At 40.6% G+C, this 9,589-nt stretch overlaps 1 protein-coding gene across 2 annotated transcripts in view; it reads left to right on the top strand.

Moving 5' to 3' along the window:
* The window catches only part of DEPDC1B (DEP domain containing 1B), a 93,063-nt gene that overhangs the window by 39,401 nt on the left and 44,073 nt on the right, over positions 1–9,589 (top strand). For both annotated transcript variants that reach the window (XM_027771817.1, XM_006148342.3), the window contains exon 3: positions 7,406–7,541. In XM_027771817.1, coding sequence (XP_027627618.1) covers positions 7,406–7,541 — 136 coding nt within the window. The remainder of the gene's footprint in view (positions 1–7,405; positions 7,542–9,589) is intronic.

Below are 9,589 nucleotides of genomic sequence, written 5' to 3' on the forward strand. Positions count from 1 at the left end.
CAACTTTAGTGGATTAAAGTAATTATTTTATTTTATTTATTTATTTATTTTGGAGAGGTTTTTGCTATAGGGTGTGTGTGCTCACCAGAAAGACAGAGAGACAGAAAGTGAGAAATCAGCTCCCCCAGTGGTGGGGGGATGGCCATGCTGCAATCCCTTCTCCTCCATTCTCCTCTCGGGATCTTGGGCACGCATGCACATGCACCTGATGTGCGTTTAAGCCACTGGGTCTGGGACTCAAACTGTGGTTGACCAAATGAGAATCCAGCGACATAGCCATTATGCCATCTGCTGATCCCAAAGAGTAATTATTTTATTTGATCACAGTTTTTGTGCAAAGAATTTAGGAAGAGCTCATCTGTCAGTTTGGCCTTTACCCACAAGGCATCAACTGGGTCAGAAAGTTCATTTTTAAGATGACTTTGTTCTCTGTGCAAAATGTGGCGCCTTTGTGCTTTGGTTCCCTTCTTTTCATGTAGTTTCATCCCATAGGACTTTTTTTTTTTTTTTTTTTTCCATAGTGTTTTTTTTTTTTTTTTTTTTTTTTTTTTTTAGTGTTTTTGCCATAGGACACATGTACTTGATGGAGAGATACAAAAAGACAATGAGGGAGAAAGTGAGAAATCATCTCCCAGAGGGGATGGCCACACCACAGTCCCTTCTCCTGGGAGTTTGGGCATGCATGCACATGTGCTCAGCATGAGTTTCAAGTCACCATGTCCAGGACCTAAACTGCAGTCTGCCATGTGGGCCAGTGCCTTAACCGCTGTGCCACCTACTGGCTCCTACTGCAGGGCATCTTTATGTGGGTTGTGCTTCTTGCAATATGATGGTCTTTGGATAGTCACCATATTTACAAGAAAGGTTATATCCTAAGAGTAAATATCCCCAAAGCAAGTGTTCCCAATAGGTAAGAAGAGAGCATTGCCGTGCAGCTATGGTTTATGTCTGCATCTGGCAGCATCACTTCTGTTGTATGTTATCTGTCAAAGCAGTCACAGGGTCCACTCGCATCAGAGGCTAGAGAAACAATTTCCTCCTGCTGATGGAGGAGGGTCAAAGTCACATCCTGGAACAGCTGATAGGAGATATTGTGGCCATCATTGGAAAACACAATATCATATAAAAGCTTGCCTCGGGCCATGATAGCATTCTTTTCATTTACAAACTATGCTTACCCCCTCTCTCAAGCCTCCTAAGTGTCATACGATTTAGGACAACTCATCACCTCATCTTGCAATCACTGGCCCATAGTAGTTCTGAAATGCAGTTGGATTTATATCTGCCACTGCTTGATTAGGGCATAGTTCTGTGTGGTTCCTGGCTCTACCCCCTGTACATCTGGGCTCTGTATTCTGAGTCCTTCTTTTTCTCTAATAAGATACTCAGATACTTCCTGATTTTGGAAACTTGAGAGTCTTGGCTGCTCTTTATTTAGAAATAACCAAGTAGATGTAATTTTCAGGTGAATTGCCCAAGTGGATGGTGACGCTTCTGGTACTCTTGTCTTAAGAACATTGAGTTTTCTTAGGAATCTCATTGTGATTTACTCCACTTGGAAAAGTCATATCCATTAATCTCTTTGAGAGGGGGCTCTTCTTTGTCTCGGGTACTTTTAAGTGTGCTGTGGTTCAATACTCTTAAAATTCCTAGACACCTGTGGTATAGTGTAAATATTCTGGTTCTTGTCACAAAGTTCCTCTGAATTTTTCTGAGTGATAGGAGTGCCTTTTATTACTCATAATGAGCCTCTTTTGATAACTCCTGCTTTTATGCTAATGAGGTTGCTTAGGATGTGGCTCCTTGATAGCCTCAGGATGGGACCAATCACCAGAAAGACCAACCAGATTAGAGGATATTAGAGAGCTGGAATGTTTAGCCATCAATCTGTGGGGTGGGGCTGGAGATCAAGCTCTATACAAACTTTTTTGTGGGGAGAGGTTTTGCTATAGGGCGTATGCGCTCGCCAGAAAGAGGCAGACAGAGAGACAGAAAGCAAGAAATCATCCCCCAAGGATGGCCACACCGCGATCCCTTCTCCTCCATTCTCCTCTCAGGATCTTGGGCACACATGCACATGTGCCCGGTGTGAGTTTAAGCCACTGGGTCCAGGACTCAAACTATGGTGAACTACATGGGAGTCCAATGAAATAGCTATTACACCAACTGCTGGTCCCATTCTATACAAACTTTTGAACGAGATTTGAACTTCCTGTTGCCAAACTCATGGAGGTGCTGGGAGGGTGGTGTGTCCAGAGGGAATAGGAAATCACATACATCTCCTACACACACATACACACACACACACACACACACACACACACGCGCGCGCACACACACGCGCGCGCGCGCACACACACACACACACACACACCCCACACAAGCTTTTTGCACGATCCCCTTTCATCCCAAACTGGTCTCTTCATTTGGCTGTCCATTTATACCCTAAGGAACTCTTTTGTAACAAATGAGTGAATACAAGTAAAATGTTTCCCTGAGTTCAGTGAACTGTCCTTAGAAATTATTGAACCCTAGGAGAAAGGGTTATGAGAGTCCTAGTTTATAGCTGGGCGGTCAGAGTTATAGGTCACAATCTGGGACTTGGCATTTGGCATCTGAAGTGTGGGGCAGTCTTATGGGACTGAATCCTTAACCTGAAGGATCTGACATTATTTTTAAGTAGAAAATGCCAGAGTTGAATCAAATAATAGGACACATGGTGTCCAGTGGAGAATCGCTTGGTGTGGGGAAATCTGCCCATACCTCTAGTCACAGAAACATTCTGTATTGACTGAAAATAGAATAGGAAAAAAAAAATTATTTTTCTTTTATAAAATTCTATTAGTTTCTCTGAAATGGCTTGTGAGGTACTGCCTTAAATCTTCTTGAGGTTATAGCAAAAATCTTTTAGTCACCTACTTGTGACTACCGTGAGAGCATGCTTGGCTAGAAACACCTTGGATTTTTTTCTTGTTATGAGGCCGTTTTTATTTGAGAACCTATTGCTGGGAAGGTCTGGGAATGAGAAATAGTGTAGGTTTTAAATCATCAAATCATGGCTCTTTTATATTTCTTCTAAATCTGCTAACAAACAAACAAACAATTGCTTCTTTGGTTTAATCTCTATCTGTACTTTGTCATTGCAGCTACAAGAAACCAGTGGGTACTTTCTTCATTTATTTGTTTGGAGAAATTCCTTAGCCAGTTTTCTGTTCCTATTTTCCATGTTACTACAGGGGACAGTTTTGCTGAAATTTATGGTACTGTGCAACATGGATCTTTTCTTCAACTTCTAATATCAACTTTCTTTCTTTTTTTTTTTTTTGAGACTTTTTGCTATAGGGCACGTGCCCTGCGCTTGCCAGACAGACAGAGACAGAGAGATAGAAAGTGAGAAATCACCCCCAAGGGGGGGATGGTCACGCCGTAATCCCTTCTCCTCCATTCTCCTCTCGGGATCTGGGGCATGCAAGCACATGCGCTTGGCTTAAGTTTTAAACCACCGGGTCCGGGATTCGAACCGCAGTCGACTACGTGAGAGTCCAGCAACATAGCCATTACACTAACTGCTAACCCCTAATATCAACTTTCTTACTGTTCTGCCAACCTCTCCTAAGAAATCCTTCAGGCTTCTATTTACTGCCTGGTCCTGATGCAAATACTACAAATTTCTTTTTTTTTCTTTTAATTTTTTTATATACATTCAATCATATTATTTAGCTTACAAAGTGAACATTTCAATATGTGAACATTTCTCCCCAGTCCAGTTGATCAAAATATCTTCCACCAATAACACTACACCTCCCCATCCTGACAATGCTCTGTCTCTGTATCCCTCCTCCTTACCTGTTGTTTTGTGGTAAAGTTATGCTAAGCTTTGTGACTTAAAACAACCATTGAAATTTTTTTGTAATTGTGTGTGTCAGGAATTTGGGAAGAGCCTGCATGGGCATCAGCTAGAGCTGCTGAGGCTAGAGAATCCACGTCTAGGGTAACATTTTCATTCACAAATTTGTAGCTTCATTGTTCCTTGACCTCAGTTTCTTTCCTTGTATATCTCCTCTTCTATGGTCTCTTTCTGTTGATGAGGTGTCTCACAACATGATAGCCTTAGAATAGCCACACTGCTTACCTCATGGCTAGTTTCAGAGACAGAGCTTTGTAAAAATGAGTGATATGAGATCAAGAGTTTGAAGAGGTAGGAAGAGAGTTCCAGCCACTGAAGGGCTAGTGCTTCTGCCATATTCTGTTTGTCAAAACAATTAGAAGGGATTAAACTAGACTCAAATGGGTAAGGAAACATGAAAAGACTTCAAAATGAAATTAAAATATGAGTTTATTTTGGTACAAGACATTTTTGAAATTCATGCATAGTTTTTTTTTTTAATTTTTATACATTCAATCACATTATTTAGCTTACAAAGTGAACATTTCAATATATGAACATTTCTCCCCAGTCTAGTTGATCAAAAAATCTTCAACAGATAACACCACACCTCCTGCATAATTTTTTTATAATATGAATTTTTCATGAATTTTTGAAGACCATGCCCCCATGCGCTCTGCCTCTTGATAACTGCCATAGTGGTACAATCATTGCAGAAGAGCATGTGGTAGGAGGTACAGTTATAAATATTTTGGAATTGTAAACATCTTTGTCAATGCAGCAGTCTGCCATAGGGATGTAATCTCATTTTTCCAAAATGGATAATCAGTTGATCCAGTACTATTCTTTGAACAGTCTATGTTTTCCTATTGATCTGTAATGTCTGTACTGTAATAAGTCATATTGTTACAGAAAACCAGACGCCAAGGAACCGAAAGCAGCACTCAGAGAATTTAGAACTGTTTATTACACCGCTGAACGGAGGAGTTAACACTCTGAATGTCTGCCCTGACTGGGGGTTGGACATAGTCTTTAATAGGGGAACTGGGGAAGGAGTGGTCTCAGGATGTTAGCAGTGGGGAAGGGGCTCAGAGCTGGCCCTAGGCAGCATCAAAGGGAGGAGGCAGAGAAGCAGGAAGCCTAATCCATTCAAGGTTCTAATCTATTCAAGGTTTTCAGGTTACACTGTAGCTCCAGGGAGGGAAGAAACTTCTGGCAGTTATCAGAACTGATTATTTTGGGCCTTTGCATTTCCATAAAAAAATTTAGAATCTGTTTATTTTGTTTCCTGAAAAACTCATTATGTTTTCATTGAAATTTCATTGTAAGTAAATATCTTCATAAGGAAAATTGACATTTTGTGATACAGAATCTTATTCACTCACATGATATCTTTCTCTGTCAATTTGGTTCTTCTTTAATGTCTCTCAATAGAATGTTATAATTTCCTTATTAAAGGGCTTGCAGATCTCTTGTGCAAAATGGTTGTTCTATTGGACAGTCAGTTGTGAGGCTTTTAATAAGTGCTTTTCTCTTTCGAGTCTTAATTTCCCTAAGCGAAAAATGCGACATTTGAAGTGGATCATCTTTAACAGGATTTCAAGCCTAAGTTACATGATTATAATGTTAGGATCAAATTGGTAATTTTTCACTGCACAGCATAAATGTCCACTGGAGGGAGCCCCTCTGCATTTTATCTCAGACAAGGTTGTCAGCCAGCTGTGAAAATGGAGAGCACACCTGCTAGTTACAGCTGCAGATGCAACTCAGGGCAAAGCCGTCATCTTCTCAATGTGGAGGAATAAAATGACTCCCTGGCATCTCTTCACTCACAGTTCTGCATGTAAGAAATTCTACTTTGGTCTTCAGAGGATACTACAGTGCTTGTACACAAAGAGACAGAGAGACAGAAAGCGAGAAATCACCCCCCAGGGGGGGATGGCCACACCGCAATCCCTTCTCCTCTGTTCTCCTCTCGGGATCTTGGGCACACACACACACACACACACACACGCGCGCACGCGCGTGCCCAGCGTGAGTTTTCAGCCACCTGGTCCGGGACTTGAATCACGGTTGACTATGTGGGAGTCCAGCGACATAGCCATTACGCTAACTGCTGGTCCCGAGGCTTTTACTTCTTAAGGACATGGACTTATGGGAGAACTAAGCTGGAACTCAGGTCCAAAATTTATACCATAGCTGAGGTGCAGGAGTGGGGGAAGTAGGCAGTAGGTATTAGTGGTAGGATGGGGTAGGGATTGTGTTTAACTTTTAATTGATTGAGAGTTGTGTGGTCTGTGAACTCTCAGAAAAAGATGCAACATTTTATATATATATATATATGTGTATATATATATATACACATATATATATATATTTATGTGAGCATATATGTGTTTGTGCACACATACGTGTACATAAATGCTGTAGTTTACTGGAAATAAGATTTTTATTGCAATTATTGACTTCTAAAAAATTGGTTTGGACTTCTGTAAGTCAGATTTTACTTTGGATACCTTTGGCTTTTGAGATTGATTTAGTGTGTTGTGTGTGTGTGTGTGTGTGTGTGTATGTGTTTTTTTTTTTTTTTTATTTGCTATAGGGCTTATGTACTCAACAGAGAGAGACAGAGGGAAAGAAAGAGAGAGAAAGAGGAAGGGAGAAACCACTCACCAAGGGGGATGGCTACACTGCAATCCCTTTTCTATTCTCCTGGGATCTGGCACATGCTCACACATATGCTCAGTGTGTGTTTCAAGCCTCTGGGTCCAGAATTAGAACTGTTCAATAGGCCATGTGGAATCCAGCTACCCCAACCTCTGCTCCACTTGTTGGCCCTGAGGGGTGCTTTCTTTATCTTTCTCCCTCTTTCTCTCCCCCTCTCTTTCTCTATCTCCTTTCGTCCTCTCTCTTCTTTCTGATGAGCACACATGTACTCTAGCAAAAAGCATGTTTAGTCATGAAAATCAACGATAACAGAGTAAGTCATTAAGTTATTTAAAAAATGTATCACATCCTGGGACCAGCAAATGGTGTTATGTCACTGGACACCCATGCAGTCGACCATGGTTTGAGGCCTGAACCTGGAGGCTTAAAACTCATGCTGGATATGTATGTGTGCATGCCCAAAATCCCAAGAGGAGAATGGAGTCAAAAAGATTGCTGCGTGGCCCGTCCCTGGAGATTGATTTCTCACTTTCCATCTCTCTCTGTCTCTCCAGTGAACACATACACTATATAGCTAAAATCTCTCTTAAAAAAAAAAAATCACATAATCAATCCCCAGTTTTCTCCATAAATGTTATTTGATAGGCATGATGAATGAATATTTCAGAAATCATATTATTATTATTGGATATAATTATCCATGTGTAATAATTTGATTAAGTATGCGCTCATTTATTATCGGAAGTTTGGAACTAGTGTATCAATTCTGAGGTATATAAAAAGTGGGGACTATTGTTAAAATATATGTGTCTCTTACTGACTTTAATAATAGAATTTCTTCTTGGTTTGTAGGTTTCCTCCTTCCTCACCCCTTAAACCATATCCAAAGAAGCTCCCATACCAAAAAGATGTTATTAAATTTCCAGAATGGAATGATCCCCCACCCGGCACTTCACAAGAGAACATCCCAGTGAGGCCAGTTGTGATGGTACGTGCATGACTAAAAAGTGGAGGGCCTTGGGGATACATCATCTGTGAACCACCAGGCTTGGTCCAATTCTTTCTGTTGGTCCTTTATGAACAATGCTTAACAATCCTTTAAAACAGTATTATACCTGTCACCAGCTGAGAGGCCAGGAAGAAAGATGGGCTCTTGCATCGTTGCACTCTGGCCTGTTCACAGTTTGACTCACTAAATGGTGGCTGTTTTCATATGCTCAGTCTGAGCAGGTTTCTGTTAAAACTCCTCTGTAATCTGTTTTCCCTGTCCTATAATTAACTCTTCTTCATCTTGGTCTCTTCCTTCCAAGTTTTATTATAATTACTAGCAATTTAGAGTAAAAATATTAGGCTATGTAATATTGTAGAATGACCTCTGGAATACTATGTCAAGAAAGGTAGATTCATCTACTTTTGGAAAAACCTCAGTTCATTGTAGAATAGACTGCCTCATTTTTACATAATTTTCCTTAAAATATTCTTATCAGAAGACCACCAAAATTGAGCTAATGCTGAAAAAATTAAGTCTAGACAGAAACTTTTATACAGCAGCAATGTCGTTTTATTTATTTATTTATTATTTTAGGTTTTTGCTATAGGATACTTGGGCTTGCCAGAAAGAGAGAGAGGGAAAGTGAAAAATGACCCCTCCAGGGGGAATGGCCATGCCACAACCTCATTTCCTCCATTCTCTTCCTGGGATTTTGGGCACGCACACAGGTACCAGGCATGATTTTTAAGCTGCCAGATCGAGGACTTGAACCATGGTTGACCATGTGGGAATCTAGCATCTTAACACCACACCGTCTGTTGGCCTGGTAGCAATGTAAGTTAATTTAGTTTTATGGGACTAGACATCCAATACAGTTTTGATGTAATGTGATATGATAATCATTTTTATAAAGTATAATTAAAAGAAAAAAATTTTCCCCTTAAAGGTCTTATATTATGTCTCAGTTTGGAGAGAACAATTTAGAAGCTTCAGCTTCATCAAAAATTATTCAAGGGACAGCCACAGCAGTGACAGAAATAGGGACTATTTAAGGGCTTGTGGATCTGTCAAGGATGGTGATAACTTGGCCATTAGGTCCGGGACGTGAAACCACGGTGAGGCATGTGAGAATCCAGGTCCTTAACCACCATGCCACCTGCCAGCCTCTAGGATTTATATTTCCAATTTCAGGTTTTCCTGAAGTCCTGAAATCCTACTTCCTAATTTTTTCCCCCTTCTCAAACCTTATCATTAAGTTTCTTCCCTGGCCATCTGTATCCATCTTTCTTTTTTTCCCTAAGTGGATTTTTTATTAGAGATAAAGAGAGAGAGACAGAGCTACAGCATCCTCAGCATGGCCCTGACACCATGATCTGCCTCCCGCTTTAGTTGAGCCCTGGATCACAGGCACGTATGCTCAGCAGACTCAGGGAGGTCTCCAGATGCAAACCCAGGACATTCCCATGTGAGTCAGCACACAGAACCTTATGTTTTACAACTGTGCCATTGTCCATCCTGCCAGATTTCTTTTAAAAGCTTTTATCTTTTTTTTTTTTTTTTTGTCTGTTTTCCATTAAGCAAAGTGGTGGAGATTTGAGCTCTCTGATTGTTCTGTATAATTCCACTACTGGAGGATTGTTCAATGGAAAAATGGCAGAGTAGGATCTGCCCTCCTCATGCACGTGTGCCCAGTGTGATTTTTAAGCCTCTGGGTCCAGTATTGAACTGCACAGTTGACAATGTGAGATCCAGCGCCTTAATTTCCGCACCACCTGTTGGCCTTTTTTATCTGTCTTCCAATCAGACAAACTAGGATGATAGTAGTACCCCTTTGGGCCAGCCAGTGCCATGGTAGTAAGGTGGTTGGGTCCTACCTTTAAAGTGTTTAGAACAGTGCCTGGTACACAGCTACTCAGTAAATGTTTAGTATTACTGCTGTTACTAGTTTAGCTCATAGAATTGTTTATAGGTAGAGAAAGAAGAGAACAAATTGCCCATAATTTCATACATAGAGTGTTAACTATTGTTAACTTTTTTTTTTTTTT

The sequence above is a fragment of the Tupaia chinensis genome, unplaced genomic scaffold, assembly GCF_000334495.1.
Source record: "Tupaia chinensis unplaced genomic scaffold, TupChi_1.0 Scaffold000232_3, whole genome shotgun sequence".
NCBI classification, from domain to species: domain Eukaryota; kingdom Metazoa; phylum Chordata; class Mammalia; order Scandentia; family Tupaiidae; genus Tupaia; species Tupaia belangeri.